At 46.5% G+C, this 22,431-nt stretch overlaps 1 protein-coding gene across 2 annotated transcripts in view; it reads left to right on the forward strand.

The window, feature by feature from the left end:
* The window catches only part of SLC12A7 (solute carrier family 12 member 7), a 550,671-nt gene extending 529,872 nt beyond the window's left edge, over nt 1–20,799 (forward strand). For both annotated transcript variants that reach the window (XM_082257548.1, XM_082257549.1), the window contains one exon: nt 20,383–20,799. In XM_082257548.1, coding sequence (XP_082113674.1) covers nt 20,383–20,474 — 92 coding nt within the window. In that variant the 3' untranslated portion in view covers nt 20,475–20,799. The remainder of the gene's footprint in view (nt 1–20,382) is intronic.
* Nucleotides 20,800–22,431: the final 1,632 nt, after the last annotated feature.

Here is a 22,431-nt window from a genome sequence, read left to right on the forward strand (position 1 = left end):
TTTCCCTTTCCCAAATGCTTTGATGATATCATTAAAGACGAGTGGGCTCATCCAAAACGACCCCCTGGGATGCCTAAACGGATTGCTAGGCGCTACCCGTTTGAAGAGTCCCTCCTTAAAAAATGGACGCTGCCACCTGTGGTGGATCCACCGGTTTCCAGACTAAATAAAGCCATAGTTATACCGGTGGAGGATTCCCCGTCCTTTCAGGATCCAGTTGACCGTAGGGCGGAATCTGTGTCCCGTTCCATATTCTCCCTGGCAGGATCGGCCCTAAGGCCAGTGTTTACCATTGCTCTGGTTTCACAGACATTGACGGAATGGGCCAAGCTATTACGCCATGACCTGGAGGGGAGAAGTCTCCCTCCTGCCGTTGCGGAGTTGCTGGAGCAAATAGTGCAGGGGCTACAGTTTGTGACGCCGCACTGGACGCTGCCCCATTGCTGGGGCGTGTGTTGATCTCGGCGGTGGTCCTCCGGCGCATGCTATGGTTAAAATGCTGGTCGGCGGATCAGGCTTCCAAAAAAGCATTGACTGAGCTCCCCTTTCAGGGGGATCGCCTGTTTGGTGCTACCTTGGATGAGATTATTAAGGATCTCACTGGGGGCAAGAGCACCTTTCTACCACAGGCTAATAAAGGTAAGGAACCTCGTCGCAGACAGGGACCTTCCTTTACAGCTCACAAGAAATTTTTTCGCTCCTCCGGGGCGGGCGATAAGGCAAAGCCCTCCAAAGCCCCCCCGGGGGGTTTCAAGAGACCCTGGTCTGGTAAGCAAAAATCCGGTCCTTCCAGACCTGAGGATAAGACCGCTTCAGCCTGAAGGTGCGCCCCCACCCAGATCAAGGGTGGGGGGATGTCCCAGATCAAGGGTGGGGGGATGTCTTCGCCGGTTCCCGGACCCGTGGCTCTACAGTATTCAAGACAAATGGGTTCACGAGGTCATACGGTCGGAACACAAGATCGAGTTGCGATCGCTTCTACCGGTGCGGTTCTTCCCTTCCAATATGCGACTGTCCCCGAATCGCCTAATGGCTCTGTTGGGGGCAGTGCAGCACTGGATGCAAAGGGCGCCCATAGAGGGTGCCTATCTTCACGTTCCCATTTACGCAGGACACCAGCGGTATCTGCGCTTTGCGGTGGGAGCGGACCATTATCAGTTTGTGGTGTTACCCTTTGGTCTCGCCTCTGCTTTCCGGGTCTTCACAAAAGTTTGGGCCCCAGTCCTGGCGTTGTTGCGGCAGCGGGGCATATCGGTCCTGGGCTACCTGGACGACCTCCTCTTCTGTGCGGAGTCTCCGCAGGCTCAGTGTCATACGCGGACTCTCCAAAAGGAGATTCTTCTCAAATGGAACTGGAATTCCGATTCCCTGGACAATCGGATCCGGCTGAGCGAGCGGACCAGGTAGTTTCTGGTTTGGGGGCCTCGGTCTCCGATGCTCAGTCAGGGGAAGCCCTTTTTTCCGAAAGTATCCAGGTTATCGATAAATGTGTTGGAACTGAAAGCGATCAGGTTTTGCCTGGTTCAACGGACCGAGCATCTTCAGGGCTGCTCGGTTCGGATTCAGTCGGGCAATGCCACGGCCGTGGCCTATGTCAATCATCAAGGGGACACTAAGAGTGTTCTGGCGGCCGTGGAAGTGGCCGGCAGGTTTTGGGCGGAAAAGTTTGTTCCGGCTCTTTCTGCAGTTTACGTTCTGGGTGTGGAAAATTGACAGGCGGACTTTCTCAGCCGTCAGACCCTGGATCAAGGGGAATGGCCTCTTCAGACAGAGGTGTTTCACCAGTTGTGCCTTCATTGGGGCACCCCGAACGTGGATCCGTTGGCATCTCGGCGCAACAGAAAGGTGCAGAGGGTTGTAGCCCACGCCCGCGATCCTCTGGCGGAGGCCGCAGACGCACTGAATACTCTGTGGGGGCAGTACCAGCTGCTGTATGCCTTTCCTCCTCTCAAGTTGTCACCGAAACTTCTTCACAGGATAGAGGCGGAGGGAATTCCAGTCATCCTTGTGACTCCGGATTGGCCTCATCGGGCCTGATATGCCGTCGTGGTCAGGCTGGTCGCAGACGCTCCTTGACGACTTCCTCTCAGGGAGGATCTGCCGTCTCAGGGACCGATCGTCCATCCTGCTTTACGATCGCTGGCTTTGACGGCTTGGCTGTTGAGAGCCAGGTGCTGAAGGACAGGGGTTTTTCTGTTTCAGTTATCCCTACTCTGATTAAAGCGAGGAAAGCGACTTCCAGAAAGGTCTATCATCGCACATGGAAGTCTTATATCGCGTGGTGTGAATCTCTTGGGTTTCCTCCACGTTCTTACTCGGTGGTCGGGTATTGGCTTTTCTGCAACGGGGGGTTGAGCAGAAACTGGCCTTGAGCACTATCAAGGGTCAGGTCTCAGCATTGGCAATCTTCTTCCAGAGGCCACTGGCTACTCATTCCTTGGTGCGGAGTTTCATCCAGGGGGTGCGGCACCTGGCTCCTCCGGTGCGCGCGCCCTTGCCACCCTGGGATCTTAATTTGGTGTTGTCGGTTCTCCAGAAACCTCCTTTTGAAAATTTTAGGGAGATTCCCTTGCTTACCTTATCCCAGAAGGTGGCCTTTTTGGTGGCTATCACTTCTGCATGCAGGGTGTCAGAATTGGCCGCATTGTCCTGTCGTTCCCCATATCTGGTGGTTCATAGGGATAAGGTGGTTCTTCGTCCGAATCCATCCTTCCTTCCTAAGGTGGTTTCAGAGTTTCATTTAAATGAGGATATTGTGTTACCTTCCCTGTGTCCTAAGCCCAGTCATCCTCGGGAGTTTGCGTTACACTCCTTGGATGTGGCTCGGGCGATCAGGGTGTACTTGGCTACTACTGACTCTTTTCGTAAGGCCGATTCACTTTTTGTGATCACGGATGGCCCTAGAAAGGGGTTGCCTGCGTCTGCCACGACTATCTCCATATGGATCAGACAGACGGTGGTGCAGGCTTATTCTATTAAGGGTCGGGTTCCTCCGTTCCCTGTTAAGGCACACTCTACTCGGGCTCTTAGTGCTTCCTGGGCCTTCCGCCATCAGGCATCGGTGCTTCAGGTTTGCAAGGCGGCTACCTGGTCGTCGGTTCATACCTTTACAAAATTTTATAAAGTTGATGTGCTGGCATCGGCGGATGCCTCTTTTGGCCGCAAGGTTCTGCAGACCGCTGTTTGAGGGGACCGTTGGTCTACCTCGGGGGTTTTTTGTTTTTTTCAGTTGGGTCTCATCCTTTTGTTCGATGAGTCCTTGATGCTTCTGGTTGGCTCCGGTTGGGCCTTCTGGATTGGATTTTTATTTCTATTATCCCACCCCTCATTTGTGGCACTGCTTTGGGACGTCCCTACTGATATTAATCAAGAAGTCTGTCAATGAGCGACAGAGAAAACTGGATTTTTGACTTACCTGTAAAATCCTTTTCTCTTAAGCTCATTGACAGACGCAGGACCCGCCCCTCTATTTTTGAGTTGGTTTGGGTTGAATTCTCTGACACTTCTTTGTTACATAACTGACATCCTGTAGCAGGGAGAGAGAGGATATACCCCTTGGGACTGCCCATAAGGTGTGGCCAGAACATTTTTCCTGCCTAGTGTCCTACTCCTGTAGGGGGCAGTATATCCCTACTGATATTAATCAAAAAGTCTGCGTCTGTCAATGAGCTTAAGAGAAAAGGATTTTACGGTAAGTCAAAAATCCAGTTTTATGTCCTTTTTTTCCAACAAATAGAGCTTTCTTTTGGTGGTATTTGATCACCTCTGCGGTTTTTATTTTTTGCGATATAAATAAGAAAAGACCGAACATTTTGATTAAAAAAAATGACATTTTCTACTTTTTCTTATAAAAAGTTTCCAATAAACTCAATTTTTGTCAAACACTTAGGCCAAAATGTATTAAGCTACATGTTTTTGATCAAAAAAAATCTCAATAAGCATATTTATTGGTTTGAGCAAAAGGTATAGCGTCTACAAACTATGGTGTAAATACTGGAATTTATGCAAGTTTTTACTTTCCGACTGCCTATCTCATTTCTTGTAGTGCTAAAATGGCAGGGCAGTACAACCCCCCCCCCCCCCCCCAATTACCTCTTTTTGGAAAGTAGATACCCTAAGGAATTTTCTGAGAGGCATGTTGAGCCCATTGATTATTTAATTGTTTTTGTCCCAGGTGTTTAAAAAATGACAAAAAATAATAATTTTACACAAAGTTGTCATTGAAATTATCTATTGCTCACACATGTCATGGGTATATGTGGAATTACAACCCAAAATACTTTCTGCTGCTTCTCCTGAGTACGAGGATACACCATGTGTGAGACTTTTTGGAAGTTTAGCCACGTACAGGACCCCCAAAACCAATCACTGCCTTCAGGCTTTCTAGGGGCATAAATTGTTGATGTCACTCCTCACTACCTATCACAGATTCGGAGGCCATGAAATGCCAAGATAGCACAAACCCCCCCTAAATGACCCCCTTTTCAGAAAGTAGACACCCTAAGCTATTTGCTGAGAGGCATGTTAAGTCCATGGAATATTTTAACCGCTTCGGGACCGACTGTCGCCGATTTACGGCAGCAGGGTGGCCCTCCTGCGCAAAACGACGTCTACGTCGGACGCGTGCCCTTCTGCCCGCACTCGGCAGCGGGGTCTCCAATGGACGGGGCAGGCGGCTCCAATTGCCGCCTGACACCCACGATCGTTCCCCGCTGAGAGAGAAGAACGGTCAGCTGTTGTAAACACAGCTGACCGTTCTTCTCTCTGAAATGATCACAGAGCGCCTGTGATCCTTCTATATAGGATTTACAGGTCTCTGTGATCATTTTACAAGTCCAACACCCATACAGTTAAAAACACGCCCCTAGGTACACATTTAACCCCTTGATCACACACAGTGTTAACCCCTTCCCTGCCAGTGTCATTATTACAGTAACGGTGCATATTTTTAGCATTGATTACTGTAGTAATTTTACTAGTTCCCCAAAAAGTATCAAAAATGTCAGTTAGGGATCAGATCTGTCTACAGCAATGTAGCAGTCCCCCTAAAAATCACAGATCGCCGCCATTACTACTAAAAAAAAAAAAAATTACATAAATCTTTCCCATAGTTAGTAGACGCGATAACTTTTGCGCAAACCAATCAAAAAACGCTTATTGGAATTTTTTTTTCTTTTACCAAAAATATGTAGCAGAAAACAAATTGGGCTAAAATGTTAAAAAATTTTGATTTTGGGAATGTTATATAGCAGAAAGTTAAAAATATTGTTTGTTTTTTTTCAGAATTGTCGCTCTTTTTTTGTTGATAGCATAAAAAATGTATTTCAATTCTATTGGGATACAGCGTCGCATGGCCATGCAATTGTCCATTAAATTAACGGAGTGCCGAATCGCAAAATATGGCCTGGTCATTTAGGGGGAAAATCTTCCGGTCCAGAAGTGGTTACATTTTGCCAAAAGTTTCAGGAAAATTACCATTTTTTTTTTTTTTCCGTTACTCAAAGTTGTCACTAAATTATATATTGCTCAAACATGCCATGGCTATATGTGAGATGACCCCGAAATACATTTGGCTGCTTCTCCTGAGTACGGGGATACCACATGTGTGAGACTTTTTGGCAGTCTAGCTACATACAGGACCCTGAAATCCAATAACCGCCTCAGGCTTGCTAAGGGCGTAAATTGTTGATTTCACTCCTCACTACCTATCACAGTTTTGGAGGCCATGAAATGCCAAGATAACACAAACCCCCCTCCCGCCAAATGACCCCTTTTCGGAAAGTAGATACTAAGCTATTGTTGAGTATTTTGCAGATCTCCCTTTTTGTCACAAAGTTGAGAAAATTGAAAAAAAAAAATTTCCTTTTCTTTCCTCATTTTTCAAAACAAAATGCAAAATACTCACCAAGCCTCTTAGCAAATACCTTGGGGTGTCTACTTTCCAAAAAGGGGTTACTTGGGGGGGGGGGGGGGGGTTGTGGTATCGACATTTCATGGCCTCTGAAACTGTGATAGGTAGTGAGGAGTAAAATCAATAATTTAGACCCTTAGAAAAGCCTGAAGGCAGTGATTGGTTTTCGGGGTCCTGTTCATGGCTAGGCTTTCAAAAAGTCTCCCACGTGTGGTATCCCCATACTCTGGAGAAGCAGCAAAATGTGTTTTGGGGTGTCATTTCACATATAGTCATGGCACATTTGAGCAATATATCATTAAAGTAACAACTTTGTGTAAGAAAAAAAAACATTTTTGGCACTTTACCGATACTTGTGGCAAAATATTCAATGGGCTCAACATGCCTCTCAGCAAATAGCTGGAGTGTCTACTTTCCAAAATGGGGTTATTGGGGGGGGGGCTTGGGTTTGTGCTATTTTGACATTTCAGGGCCACCAAAACTGTGATAGGTAGTGAGGAAGTAAAATAAGCAATTTATGCCCATAGAAAACCTGAAGGCGGTGCGGTGATTGGTTTTCGGGTCCCGTACTCAGTTAGACTCCCAAAAAGTCTCACACATTTGGTATCCCTGTACTCAAGAGGAGCAGCAGAATGTATTTTGGGGTTTCATTCCACATATACCCATGGCATGTGTGAGCAATATATCATTTAGTGACAACTTTGTGTAAAAAAAAAAAAAAAAAGAATTGTAGTTTTCCCGAAACTCGTGGCAAAATATAAAATATTCCATGGACTCAACATGCCTCTCCGCAAATAGCTTGGGGTGTCTACTTTCCAAAAAAGGGGTTAATGGGGGCTGTTTGAACTGTCCTTGCATTTTATGCCCAATATTAGAAGCTTATACCACACATCACCCACTCTTCTAACCACTTGAAGACCAAGCCTTTTCTGACACTTTTTGTTTACATGAAAAAAAATATATATTTTTTTTAACTCGAAAATTACTTTAAACCCCCAAACGTTATATATCTTTTTAAAGCAAAGGCCCTACAGAACAAAATGGTGTGTGTTGCAATTTTTTTTTGTCACACGGTAGTCTCCAAACACAATTTTTCGTGAAAAAAAAAAACATTTTCTCTTACGTCCTCCGACAGTCGCCGCCCCTTCCCAAGTCTTCACCAATGGGTATTGACCTTTGCTCCACAGGAGTAGCTAGGCAACAAGATTTGTTAATAACAAAAGCTTTTAGCATAGACCCACCCCTAGGGGCTGTCCCCTTAGTCAATACCTCCCTGCACCAGCATTCCCAACTCAGTTTGATCTTGCCTAGCTTAGGAGTAGCAGGCTTTCCTGTGCTGGGGCTTAAGTCTCAGCCTTCTACCCTTTTTTGATTTTATTTCAAGTATTTTTTCTTTCTTTACTAGCTGTTATTTTGTCAGCTTTAGTTTAGGGATCTTCGGATGAAGATGATCATGCGGAGCTGGGTCTCGGACTGGCCGCCCTGGATCCCAGGGCTGAGGGCCAGATGGATCCCCAGCCTGCCATCGAGCGTTCAGCTATGGTTCGCCCTGGCGCTATGAACGACCCATCCCTGTTCTCTGCAGGGATGCTGCCTGTGAGGTGGCTACCTCACTGGACGCCATTCTGCGGTCTTGTGCTGCGGTCCACTGCGTCCTGGCTGCGGCACTCCCTGTCATCCTGATAGCGGTTTGTCGCTTGAGACGGCTCCCCACGCCATCCGGTACGGTAAGCACCTTCTGTGTGGGGACCATCTGTGTGGGTGTCAGTCTGTGGCTGTGTGTACCCTCATGTCTGTGTGCTATGCGGGCTCCCTGTCAGATCCCTGTATGGATGCATGCCTTTGTGGGCTGCGAGGGGAGGGGGCCCTCCCGCTCTGCTGTGAGTTCTGTGGGGCAGATTAGACAGACATGCCTGAGCGGCGACCGCTTTTGCGGCCCGCCATTTCTTTTTGCAGTACTTGCTATGGATGGCCCTCTCCTGCACAGCGCTGTGTTTTGGCGCCGATTGCCGCCATTTTGGCGGGCCGCGCTCGCTCGAGCACATGTCGGCGCCATTTTCTTGTAGCCTCGATCCCTCAGCCTGAGCGGCCATTTTTGCGGAGCCTTCATAGGCTATATAAGTCAGCCGGTTATTGCATCACTTCCTCTTTCTCTGGGACAGCGATCAGTGGCAGCAGCCTGTTTGTGCTCTCTCCAGGTTTTTCCTTCATTGTCCTGTCATTCCTTGCTCAGTGTTCTCTATCCCTGCGGGATCGGTGCATGCAGTAGTGTGCGGTGGGCTGCGCTCGCCGTGGTGTTAAAGGGACAGTACCCTTTTTTGCTTTCATTGCTGTGGGCATGGATTCTCAGGATAGCAAGTTTCCCCCCGCCCAGGTGGATCACGCGGTAGCTGTTTTAAACAAAGCTACTGCGATTCCTTCTGAGGATACCCCGGTTTTCCGGGACCCTACGGACAGGAGGTTGGAGTCTCTTGCCCGTCATGCCTACATGGTTGCTGGTTCTATGCTAAAACCTATCTTTGCTTCGGTTATGGCGGCCCAGGCGGTTGCCGATTGGACGAAGGTGCTCAGGCGCACCCTGGTGGCTGCTTCGGCTCCGCCTACCACATTGGCCATGGTGGATCAAATCCATCAAGGCGTCATGTACTTGTGTGATGCGGACTTGAATTTGGCTCCTTTGGCTGCACGCCTGTCTGGCGTGGCGGTGCTCAACCGTCGCCTGATATGGCTGAAGAATTGGTCGGTGGACCAATCTTCTCGCAAGACATTGGCGGATTTTCCCTACGTGGGATCTCGCCTCTTTGGCGAGGCTTTGGATACTCTGATTAAGGGTGTTACTGGGGGCAAGAGTACTCTCTTACCCCAGAATCCCAAGCACAAGTCTTTCCGTGGAAAACGGAATCCCTCGTTTAGGCCCTCCCAGGGGTCCTTTCGTGCCTTTCGGTCACAATCCAAGGGCAAGCCCTTCAAGGGCCAGGGCTCCCAGAAGAAGCCGTGGGCGGGTAAGCAAAAATCCGGCCAGTGCAGTTCGACAACCCACGCCAGTTCCGCCTGAAGGGGCGCCCTCACCCGTTTCTGGGGTGGGGGGACGTCTGCGCGGTTTCCTCCAACCTTGGCTGATCCGCATTCAGGACAGATGGGTTCAGGAAATCGTTCGATCTGGTTACAAGATCGAATTTCTCTCTCGGCCGGCGGGCAGATTTTTTCCCTCAAATCTTCAGCTGTCTCCGGAGCGTTTGCAGGATCTGCACCTGGCGGTGCGGGACCTGCGGACCCAAGGAGTGGTGGTTCCGGTGCCTCATCGGGACAGATTTCCGGGGTTTTACTCCAATCTGTTCACTGTGCCCAGAAAGGAGGGCAAGGTGCGTCCGATTCTGGATTTGAAAGCTCTGAACCGCTTTGTGCGGGTGCGCAAGTTCCGCATGGAATCCCTGCGCTCGGTGGTGGCTGCCCTGAGTCCGGGGGAGTTCATGGCCTCCATCGATCTGAAGGATGCGTACCTACACATCCCCATCTTCGAGGGTCATCAACGGTACCTTCGATTCGCCATTGCGGAGGAACACTAAAAATTTGTGGCGTTACCTTTCGGTCTCGCTTCGGCTCCGCGGGTTTTTACCAAGGTGCTGGCGCCGGTCCTGGCCCTGTTGCGGGCACAGGGTATTGCGGTCTTAGGGTATCTGGACGATCTCCTCATACGGTCAACTGCTAGCCAGAGCCTGATGGCCGACCTGTCCACCACGGTGCAGACGCTGCAGGAGTTCGGTTGGACCATAAACTTTCCGAAGTCGACTCTGTGTCCTTCGGTTCGCCTTCCCCATTTGGGGATGGTTCTGGACTCTGTTCAGGCGAAGGTTTTCCTTCCGGAGGACAAACTCCGGACGCTTCAGGACGAGGTCAGGGCCCTCAGGGCCAACCAAAGCTCGTCCCTCCGGACATGCATGAGATGTCTGGGGTTGATGGTCTCAGCCTTCGAGGCGATCCCCTTTGCCCAGTTTCACACGCGGGGTCTCCAGGCGGAGATTCTGGCCAAGTGGGACGGGCGTACGCAGTCCTTGAAGTCCTGGAGTCTTCTGTGGTGGCTCCAGTCCCCGGCAGTGTCGGGTGGCAAGTCTTTTCGTCCATTGCTGTGGACGGTGGTCACCACGGATGCCAGGCTGACGGGCTGGGGTGGTGTCCTGGGCAATCTGTCCGCCCAGGGGACATGGTCGGAGGAGGAGTCCTCCCTTCCGATCAACATTCTGGAATTGCGAGCGATAAAGCTTTGCCTTCTGCAATGGTCGAAACGGCTTCAGGGCCGTCCGGTTGGGGTTCAGAAGGACAATGCCACCGCGGTGGCCTACATCAACCATCAAGGGGGCACCAGGAGTGCCCGAGCGGCTCGAGAAGTGGCCGACATTCTGTCTTGGGCCGAGACGCACGTCCCGACGATAACGGCAGTTCACATTCCGGGGGTGGAGAACTGGCAGGCGGATTATCTGAGTCGCCAGACCCTGGACCAGGGAGAATGGTCCCTTCACCCGGATGTCTTCCAGATGTTGTGCGCGAAGTGGGGTTCCCCAGATGTGGACCTGTTCGCGTCTCGTCTAAACAACAAGGTGGAAAGGTTCGTGGCAAGGACGCGCGATCCTCAGGCAGACGCCTCAGACGCGTTAGTGGCGCCTTGGCATCAGTATCGTCTGATGTATGCCTTTCCACCGATTCAGCTGCTGTCCAGGCTCCTTCGCAGGTTAGCCTCGGAACCGCACGCGGTGATTCTGGTGGCACCGGACTGACCTCGCCGGTCTTGGTACGCAGACCTCGTAAATCTGGCGGTCGACGCTCCGTGGCGCCTGCCGCTTCGGGAAGACCTTCTGTCTCAAGGGCCGATATTCCATCCTGCTTTACAGTCGCTGGCTTTAACGGCCTGGCTGTTGAAAGCCAGGTCCTGAAGGACAGAGGTCTCTCCCCTGAGGTCATTCCCACTTTGATCAAGGCTAGAAATGCCTCTTCGGGAAAGATTTACTACCGCACTTGGAAAGCATACTTTGCCTGGTGTGAGTCCAAGGGGTTTTCCCCTCGCTCATACTCGGTGTCCAGAGTGTTGGCTTTCCTCCAAACTGGAGTGGACCAGCGTTTAGCGTTGGCCACGATTAAAGGCCTGATTTCTGCGCTGGCCGTCCTTTTTCAGCGCCCTGTGGCGTCAAACTCGTTGATCCGCACCTTTGTTCAAGGGGTGCGCCATTTGGCCCCTCCATGGAGGGAGCCTTTGCCTCCGTGGGACTTGAACCTGGTTCTGTCCGTATTGCAACATGCTCCCTTTGAAAAGATCAGGGAGATCTCGTTGCCTCTGTTGTCCAAAAAGGTGGCCTTTTTGGTGGCGATCACGTCGGCTCGCAGGGTGTCGGAGCTGGCGGCTTTGTCCTGCAGCTCTCCCTACTTGGTGATCCACAAGGATAAGGTGGTCTTGCGACCTAACCCGTCCTTTCTGCCGAAAGTGATCTTGGATTTTCACCTTAATGAGGAAATGATCTTGCCTTCGCTCTGCGCGGAGCCGAAGCATCCTAAGGAGGTTGCCTTACATTCCTTGGATGTTGTCCGGGCGGTCAGGGTTTACCTGTCGTCCACTGAGCCTTTTCGCAAGTCGGTTTCCCTCTTTGTCCTTCCTGAGGGACCTCGGAAGGGCATGGCGGCGTCGGCTGCGACTATCGCCAAGTGGATTAGACAAACCATTGTGCAGGCCTATGCCTTGAAGGGGAGGGTTCCTCCCTTTCCTGTAAAAGCGCACTCTACCAGGTCTTTGAGTACGTCTTGGGCTTTCCGGCATCAGGCTTCTGTGGCCCAGGTGTGTAAGGCGGCGACTTTGTCGTCCGTTCACACCTTCTCCAAGTTCTATAAGGTGGACGTTCAGGCATTGGCCGATGCCTCCTTTGGCCGTAAAGTTCTCAGTGCGGCGGTGCCTTAGGGACCCTTGTCTTTTGGGTCCTTGGCTGTTGGGGTGTTTTACCCCTGGGTTACTTGTTTTTTCCTGGGTTGTTGCTCCTGTTGAGCACGTTTTCCTGTTGCCCAGTTGGTTCTCTTACTGTGTGTAAGGTTCCTTTCTCTGATGTGGGTACTGCGTTGCTTTTTCTGCGGCTGCATCTCCCACCCCTCAGGTCTACACTGCTTTGGGACGTCCCATTGGTGAAGACTTGGGAAGGGGCGGCGACTGTCGGAGGACGTAAGAGAAAACTGAATTTTTGTAAAATCTTACCGTAAAATTCCTTTCTCTGAGTCCTCTGACAGTCGCCGTCCCCGCCCCTCTTTTGGGGTTTTTGTGTACTCTTACTGCTATGCTACCAAACTGAGTTGGGAATGCTGGTGCAGGGAGGTATTGACTAAGGGGACAGCCCCTAGGGGTGTGTCTATGCTAAAAGCTTTTGTTATTAACAAATCTTGTTGCCTAGCTACTCCTGCGGAGCAAAGGTCAATACCCATTGGTGAAGACTTGGGAAGGGGCGGCGACTGTCGGAGGACTCAGAGAAAGGAATTTTACAGTAAGATTTTACAAAAATTCCGTTTTTTTTAAATGTAATGCACAAATACACTATGTATTGCCCAATTGTTGGGATAAGATCATCTTTTATATTTATATAGTAAATAGATACCAAACATGACATGCTTTAAAATTGCGCATGCCCATGCAGAGGCAACAAACAACGTACATTTTTAAAAGCCTTTACAGGTTACTGCTTTAGATTTACAGAGGAGGTCTACTGCAAGAATTACTGCCCTCGATCTGATGTTCACGGCAATACCTCACATGCATGCTGTAATTGCTATTTACATATGACACAAGACTGATGCTTGCGTTTGGGGATAGGGGTGCTTGAATTTGCTTTTGTTTTTTTTTATTATCTATTTTGCTTTTTTTTTTATTTTGACACCTACCACTTCTTTTTTTTTTTTCTATTGTTATTATAGGGGATTTTAATATCCCCTATGATGGCAATAGGTAGTGACAGGTACTGTTTTTTTAAAAAAATGGGGGTCTATTGGACTTTAGATCTCTCCTCTGCTCTTAAAGCATCTGACCACACCAAGATTGGTATGATAAGATGCCCTCCCAATTTTCCAATGGCGCGGTTTATATCTGGCGAAACCGAAGTCTTAAAATGCTCTTAGCTTCTGGTATTTTAGGCCATGGAGATGATTGGAGCCACTCTGGTCTCCAATCAGCTCTATGGTCAGCTGACGAAACCACCGGCTGCAGTTTCAGGTTACCCAGTGGGACAGGAGAGCCTGAGAAAGCCGTGGAAGGCAGTAGGGGGGGGGGGGGTGGGGGAGAGAGTCCCCGCTTTGCTTGTAAAAGCAGTCTAGCAGCTAATTATCTGCTAGGATTGCTTTTACATGAAAGTCGACCGCTGGCTGTAAAAGACGAAAGTGTGTGGTTATGCCCACCATTAGACCTCCCAGCATCCACCCACTTCTATAATGATGGGCATACGTGCAATGTTGTTTTTTTTCCTTTAGCCCATGGGCTGAAGGAAAAAAAAGAAGATAGCAGATTCCTCCATTCGCATGGATTGATGTGGATGAAGAAATCTCTGCCAAGAAAAGTGTTAAAAAATATATGGCGAAGCATAGGGGCGATCCGCCCTTTTTTTAACTGCGGTGCTGAAATCACCTCCTACAGCGCTACAATCATTCATATTCATAACAATCATATGGTGAGAGCAAACGCTGTTGCTGTCAGAATAAACAAATCAGTGCTGCAGCTGATGGGCGTACCTGCAAAGCAAACAATGGTTAACAATAAAACACAGTAACAATAAAACATTTTGCATTATAACAGTATATTATAAAGTACAGTAAAAGTAGAGTAAGAACAGAAAATTACCTCAATAAAACAATTGTTTTTGGCTTATCGCTTTTGCGGTTTAGGTTTGGGACACTTTAACCACTTGCCGGCCGCCCGCCGTCATATGACGGCGGAGCGGAGCGACCATTATCCTGGGCCGCCGTCATATGATGGCGGCACTTTAAGCAGGGCAGGCGCGCGATCGCGTTTGCGCCGCCCTGCACTGCCGGTGTCGGGGTGTCCCTGGGACACCCCCCGTCACCGTCAGGGGGGAAACAGCCAATGGGCGTGGCTGTTTCCCACGTGATCCAATGACACAGCCGATCACAATGGAGGCGCCCACAAGATGACCGCGCATGCGCGATCGGGAGCGCGCATCGCGGTCATGTCGGTGTCACTGTGTTCCGTAGGAACACAGCTGTCACCGGCGGTAGTAAACAGTCACTGACAGTGACTGTTTACTATGTGATCGGCTGTGAATCCATTCACAGCCGATCACAAAATGTAAACACAGAGCAGTAACTCACTGTTACTAGCTCTTCTCCCCTCACACTGTTTCCAGTGTGAGGAGAGCAGAGCCAGAAATAGTGAGTTACTGCTCTGTGTACCTGTCACAAAGTAAAATCACACAAATAAATGTCCCCACACAGTCCTCAGCCCCCCCCCCCCAATGTCACCTGTCACCCAACAGTCACCTCATCAGTGCCCAGAAATTGACACCTATAACGTTCACATGTGAGCGTAGCGATCGCGGGCAGAATCACCGCGATTCTGCCCGCGATCCGGAAATCATTGCAAATCGCAGGATGCCTGTGCGTTGCCCGTGATTTGCAATAGCACCCCAAACGCTGTGCGATGTTGCTGCGATTTCCGCCTGCAGAATCGCGGTAACATCGCGCAAACATCGCATGACGCCCAAAAAAGGTACAAGAGCTTCTTTGGGGCGTCATGCGTTGTTTGCACGATGTTACCTCGATTCGGCAGGCGGAAATCGCAGCAACATCGCACAGCGTTTGGGGTGCTATTGCAAATCACGGGCAACGCACAGGCATCCCGCGATTTGCAATGATTTCTGGATCGCGGGCAGAATCACAGTGATTCTGCCCGCGATCGCTACGCTCACATGTGAATGTAGCCTAAAGTTCACCGGTCACCAGAGACTGCCATCAGTACCGCCGTGCACCATCGCCCGTCACCTGTCACCTATCAATCACCGTCACCTGTCACCCCATCAGTCATCGTCGTCTGTCACCCTATCAATCATCGTCACTTGTCACCCCATCAGTGATCGTCACTTGTCACCCCATCAATCATCGTCACTTGTCACCCCGTCAGTGATTGTCATCTGTCACCCATCAATCATCGTCACTTGTCACCTCATCAATCATCGTCACTTGTCACCTCATCAATCATCGTCACCTGTCACCCCATCAGTCATTGTCACCTGTCACCCCATCAGTCATTGTCACCTGTCACCCCATCAGTCATCGTCACCTGTCACCCTATCAGTCATCATCACCTGTCACCCCATCAGTCATCGTCACCTGTCACCCCATCAGTCATCGTCACCTGTTTGCCATATACATGCAACCTTTTACCGACCGCCTAACGACTATATGCGTCGGCCATTAAAAGCTAAATACTGGGGTTATGGCAGCAGATAGCTGCCATAACCCCGGTATTTTTTTAAACAGCGGGCGGTCGGCTTTCAGATAAGGATGGTCCCAGTGGCGGATTTGCCGCGAAATTACCCTTACGGTGCAGGGGAAGAGGTGCCCCCCCCCCTCCCGCCACGTCCCAGACGTTTTCCCAGCTTACCGGACCCGCCGGCAGCGGGGAAAACTATCCGGTCCCGGATCCTCAGAGACAGGAAGTCGAGTGAGGGCAAGATGGCCCTCACTGGACTCTATGGTCTTGGAGGACCGAAGCTACGTCAAAAGTCGTTGCCTAGCAACCGGTTTAAAGGGCCGTTTTTTTTTTTCTTTCCTTTTTCAACAATTTTTTTTTTTTCTTTTTTAGTGTAGTTGTGAGGTGTGAGGTCTTTTTGACCCCAGATCTCACAATAAAGAGGACCTGTCATGCCTATTTCTATTACAAGGGATGTTTACATTCCTTGTAATAGGAATAAAAATGATCAAAACATTTTTTTTTTAAACTGTGTAAAAATAAAAAAATAATAAATAGGAAAAAAAAAAAAAAATTAAAGCGCCCTGTCCCCGTTAGCTCGTGCGCAGAAGCAAACGCATATGCAAGTCCTGCCCACATATGTAAACGGTGTTCAAACCATACATGTGAGGTATCTCCGCGATCGTTAGAGCGAGAGCAATAATTTGAGCCCTAGACCTCCTCTGTAACTCTAAGCTGGTAACCTGCAGAAATTTTTAAAATGTTGCCTATGGGGATTTTTAAGTACCAATGTTTGGTGCCATTCTGTGAGCATGCGCAATTTTGAAGCATGACATGTTGGGTATCTAATTACTCGGCATAACATTATCTTTCACATTATGGAAAAAAATTGGGCTAAATCTACTGTTTTCTTATTTTTTAGTTAAAAAAAGTGAATTTTTTTCAAAAAAATTGCATTTGGAAGACTGCTGCGCAAATATGGTGTGATAAAAAAATATTGCAACGATCTCCATTTTATTCTTTAGGGTCTCTGCTAAAAAAAAATATATAATGTTTGGGGGTTCTAAGTAGTTTTCTAGCAAAAAAAATGATTTTAGCTTGTAAACACTAAGTGTCAAAAATAGGCCCAGTCTTAAAGTGGATTAATGGACAACTTTGTGAAAAGGGCTACTTGGATGTTAGGCATATGTATGTGGCCAGGCTGTGAAAAAGTGTTACACATGTGGAATCGCCATACTCGGGAGGAATAGCAGAATGTATTTTTGGGTGCAATTTTTGCTATGTACATGCTATGTGTTAGAAATATTGCATAAATGGACAGCTTTGTGTAAAAAAAAAATGTTTTCATTTTCTTTCCACAGTTTCCAAAAACTTGTGGAAAAAAATGACAAGTTCAAAAGACTCATTATGCCTCAAAAAGTATACGTTGGGCTGTTTGCTTTCCAAAATGGGGTCATTTTATGGGGGTTTCCATTGTCCTGGTGCTCCAGGGCCTTCAAAAGTGCGATAAGTTGTCAGGAAATTATATGTGTAATTTGTGCTCCTAGAATGCCGGACGGTGCTACTTGGATGTTAGACCTCTGTATGTGGCCAGGCTGTGAAAAAGTCTCACACATGTGGTATTGCCATACTCAGGAGGAGTAGTAGAATGTGTTTTGGGGTGTAGTTGCAAGTATACATATGCTGTGTGAGAGAAATAACCTGTTAATACGTCAATTTGTAAAAAAAAAAAAAAAATCTTCATTTTGCAAAGAGTTGTGGGAAAAAATTACAACTTCAAAAAACTCACCATGCCCCTTATTAAATACCTTGGAATGTCTACTTTCCAAAAAGGGTCATTTGGGGGGTATTTGTACTTTCCTGACTTTTTAGTGTCTCAAGAAATGAGATAGGCCTTCAGTACATCAGGTGTGATCAAGTGTGATCAATTTTCAATGAATAGCACCATAGCTTGTGGACTCTATAACTTTAACAAAGACCAAATAATATACACTTATTTGGGTTATTTTTACCAAAGATAAGTAGCAGTATAAATTTTGGCCAAAATGTGTGAAGAAAAATTACTCATTTGCTAAATTTTATGACAGAAACAAAGAAAAATGCGTTTTTTCAAAATATTTTCAGTCTTTTTTTATTTATAGCACAAAAAATAAAAAACCCAGTAGTGATTAAATACCATCAAAAGAAAGCTCTATTTGTGTGAAAAAAAGGACACAAACTTTTTATGGGTACAGTGTTGCATGACTGAGTAATTGTCATTCAAAGTGTGAGAGCGCTGAAAGCTGAAAATCAGTCTGGGCAGGAAGGGGGTGAAAGTGCACTGTAGGCAAGTGGTTAAGCACCTTATAAATCTTAAAAGCACCTTATGCTAAGTTTGTTTAAAGAAGAATATTCACCTGTGTATATATTGAGCACTAGACACTTTATTTGTCACCTGTATGAGTCTTTTTGAAGATATTAGAAATACTAGTTTGGAATCAGTTTTTTCCCTTCATTATACTAGCCCTGTTGCACTTTATAATTTTATATTGAATATGTCTCACTAATTATTTTAAATAATTTTGGAGTCTCATATACCAGTGTGAAATTTAAAAATATACTATATAATTATCTGAGCGCCATCACAGAGATTTTTCTATTGATTTGGAAGTTTTAATCAGTATTTATATCTATTTGAGCACCATTATATTAAGTTTATTATTAATTTGGAGTTTTTTAATTATTATCTATATCCTTATACCATCTTTCTCTCTCTCCTCTGCTGAGTGGTTTGGTGGTGAGTCCGGGGGCAGTATATCTCCCTGTTTTCTGCTGTTACAGCACTGTTGGAACCTGTAGTGCCACCGGAGACAGCGATGGGAGGGGTTTCCCAGCATGCCTTATAATTCTACATTATTTTTGCTGACAGTCCCCAGGGTGTCATGGAGCTCCTAGAACACATGTCACCACTGAACGCGCTCTCAGAAGCTCTGGAAGTCCCTCTGGGTCTCTAACTGCCATGGCGGCGGTCCTGCAGTCATTGGTGTCAAAAGTGGACATGGTTCTCCAAAAGAGACCTAGTAAAAAGTGCCCTCTGCCTTCACCTTTTTCCTCTGCTTCCTCAGATTCTGAGCCTGATTTGGCCGCTGCGGACGCGAGTCACCCCACAGGGTTGGCGACCACGCACTTCGAGTGCTCTGACAGCGAGGATGATTCCTCTTCCACTACATCTGCGCAAGAAAAAGCGCTTGTGGAGGCACGGATTGTATCAGTGCGGGAAACTTTAAAAATGGAGGACACAACTGATGCTGCGCCGGTGCAGTTTGGCACCCGCAGACCATCCAAGGTGACTAAGGCGTTCCCCTTTCCTGCCTATTTCTACGAGATTTTCGCTAGTCAGTGGGGGTCCCCAAAACGCATGGTTGGGATACCTAAGCGCTTCACTAGGAGGTATTCTTTTGGGGAGCCCGTCTTAACCACTTCTAGACCGGAAGGATTTGTCCCTTTTAATGACCAGGTCATTTTTTGTGATTCAGCACTGCTTTACTATAACAAACAATTGCGTGGTCGTGTGACAGTTTACCTAAATAAAATGAATGTCCTTTTTTTCCCACAAATAGAGCTTTCTTTTGGTGGTATTTAATCACCTGTGCGATTTTTGTTTTTTGCGCTATAAACAAAAAAAGAGTGTCAATTCTGAAAAAAAATAAAATTTTTCACCTTTTGCTATATAACATTCCCCAAAAAAAAAAAAAATGTAAAAATCTAATTTTTTTCATCCTTTAAGGCCAATTGTATTCTGCTACATATTGTTGGTTATAAAAAAATCGCAATAAGCGCATGTTGATTGCGTATTTTGATTGGTTTGCGCAGAAGTTATCGTGTCTAAAAACTAGGGGAAAGATGTCATTTTTATTTTATTTTTTTACAAATAATGGCGATCTGTGATTTTTAGGGGGATTGCGGCGGACAGATCGGACCCCTAACTGACATTTTTGACACTTTTGGGGGGACCAGTGACATTACTACAGTAATTAGTGCTAAAAATATGCACTGTTACTGTAATAATGACATTGGCAGGGAAGATGTTAACCTAGGGGTGATCAAAGGGTTAATTGTGAGCTTAGGGGAATGTTTACTAACTGTATGGGGGGTGGGCTTGTGAAATGATCATAGAGACCTGTGATCCTATATAGAAGGATCACAGGTACAAGGATCATTTCAGAGAAAAGAAAGGTCAGCTGTGGTTATAATAGCTGACAGACCTCTTTTCTCAGCGGGGAGCAATCGCGGGTGCCCGGCGGCAATCACCGCTTCCGGCCCCCTGGATCGGCATCCCCGATCCAGGCGGCCGGAGGCTGGATAGCTATGTATATTGCTGTGTTTTTTCCCACCTCTCATGCTGATACTGCTTTGGGATGTACCATCGGTCAAAGAAGATATGAAGTTTTGTCTGTCAATGAACTAAAGAGAAAAATTGATTTTTGTCCTACCGTAAAATCCTTTTCTCTGATGTTCATTGACAGACACAGCACCCACCCCACTGTGGAGTTGGGTTATGTATTCTTCTGACACTGCTTGTTGCAAAACTGAGATCCTATAGCAGGAAGTGGGAGTATCCCCCCTGGGACTGCCCTATAGGTGTAGTCAAGTTTGTTAACCCTTTTCCGCCTAGTGTCCTACTACTGAGGGGAGTAGCATAACCCATCGGTCAAAGAAGATATGAAGCTGTGTTCGTCCATGAACATCAGAGAAAGGGATTTTACGGTAAGACAAAAATCCAGTTTTTTTGAAGTTCTGGAAAGCTGGTTTATAGAGAGTATAGAGGTTTATCCATTGTTATAGAAATCACCATAAAATTTGTAAAGTGGCAAAGCAATTTTAGACCGTAAAAGACACAATTATTTGTAATACAAGCCTATCTTTCTTTGTATATTTTCTATAGCTCTGAATTTAGTCTGCTTTTCAAAAGTGTTCAATTTTTGCTTTCAAAGACTTATTAAGTTTAATTTCTTCCTCTTTGGAATGGTTTACCTTAACACATTGTCAGATATGGAGTTCTTAGAGGTTTTGACAGAAGGTTTAAACAGAGTGCTTCTTGTACGTGGCGGTGGTAGAGAAGTAATCACCATTTACTCTTAAGAATCCAAGAAGAAATTAACATATGAATTGCACACTAAATAAGAAAAACAAAAAGACTGCAAACATTATTTGATTCTAAATACTTGAAATGGTATACCACATTTGGTATATTTTTGGTTTAAACTTTCTAAAATAGTATTTTTCTGCATTTTCTCTATTTTATTATAAATCTAATAATTTCTTATAAATATGGAATACATTTTACAGCATGTAAATAGGACAAAATGATTACGTTTTAGGAAATACAACTAAATAAACATAGTAAATACCAAGTTGCATTTGAAAACTCCTGCACTATAGAAATAATATGATTTAAACTGAATTATGTTGTATTAACTAACCCCAAGATTTTTTACATTTTAGCACTTTGTATGGGTAAAGTCTTCCATATATAGGTACTAGCAGGTGTTTGAGGCTTCTTAGGGCTTAGTTCACATAGACTTCAGCTTGTAAAGTGCAGTGTGAACAGCAAGGGTTTACAAAGCATTTTCAGAACTTTCAGCAAACTTTTTTGAAGCTTTAGGGTTCAATGCACACTGGCTTAAAAAAAACACTGCTTCTAGAGGAGTTTTGCCTGTAGAAGTAGCTCAATGTTATCCTATGTGTCCATGCACATTAGGGCGTTTAGAGGCATAGTTTAAGCTCAGAGATTAGAGGCAGAAAAAAACCCTTTTTATTTTGTGTTTTTGAGCATTTTTCTAGCAGAATAAAATGCCAAATGCTCCTAAGCTCTCCTAAAAGCTCCTGTACAAAAACACTCTAGCTCCATGCACACTGGGCTTAATAAAAAAAAAAAAAGCATTTTTGTACAGTTTAGTGTTTTATCTGCCAGAAAGCTCCAATCGGAAAAGCTAACCAGAAGATTTTTTTTTTCCTGCCTCGAAACACTGAGCTTAAACTATGCCTGTAAACATCCTAATGTGCATGGACACACAGGATAACATTGAGGTGCTTCTACAGGCAGAACACAAAGCTCCTGTAGGAGCAGTGATCTTTAAGTCAGTGTGCATGAAGCCTTAGTGAGCTTTTATTTTCTGCAAAACAAAACCAAAGAAAATTCCCAGCTCAACTTGCCAACCAGTCTGCTACCAACCAAATTATCCTGTCTAACAGTTTGCGTTAAAAACAGGGGTTTAGTTAGCACACATTTGCAAATACATGCGTAAGCTGCAGAGCTGCTCCAAAGCACCCCAATAGTTCTGCAGTCCTAAAACTTGTCAATCTATGAGAGCCACCACAGTGGAAATACATTAATTCTAATGAATAAATAGAGGGCAGGTGAGCCAATAATGAACCCTAATTAAAGGCAAAGGGGCACAGTAGACACCCAGTACATAGCACAATGGTAGCAAAGGTGTCCAGTATGTCCCCCCACCTACTGCTGTGATGGCCAGTTATAGGTGGGGGCAGGGGCCATTTGTTTGTTACTGATGTTATACTGGTGAGGGGTGATAAGGGGTGAGTTGAGGTGAGCATTTTCTTTGGTTTTGTTTTGTATACGTTGCCCTTCCATGTGCTCCTTGCTGTGAAGGCCAGTTCTAGGTGGGGGCCGTTTATTGCTTTTATTTTCTGCCAGGGGAACTGACATTTTTTTTAAGGACAGTGTGCATGGACCCACAGGCCTCGTTCACGCCTGGGCATTTTGGGATTGTGGCAGAATTGCTGCGATTCTTTCCATTGTCTCAAAACACACTACAATAGCAAAACGCAGGTTTGGGTGCAATTATTTTCAGTGGCAACTAACATGCAGTGCATTATTGTTGCCTGATTTATTGCATGAAGCTTGTCACCCAATAGAAGCTTCTGCTCAGTTTTAGGCAACAAGCTTCATGCGATGCAATTTGGCGCAAGACAATCGTGGAAAAACTGCACCGCGTTTTAAGTGCCATTAAAAAAAATGCCACCCAAACATGCATTTTGCGATTGTAGTGCATTTTTGAGATCGCGGACAGAAGCA

Source organism: Pelophylax lessonae (assembly GCF_965119305.1).
Source record: "Pelophylax lessonae genome assembly, chromosome: 5".
NCBI classification, from domain to species: Eukaryota; Metazoa; Chordata; class Amphibia; order Anura; family Ranidae; genus Pelophylax; species Pelophylax lessonae.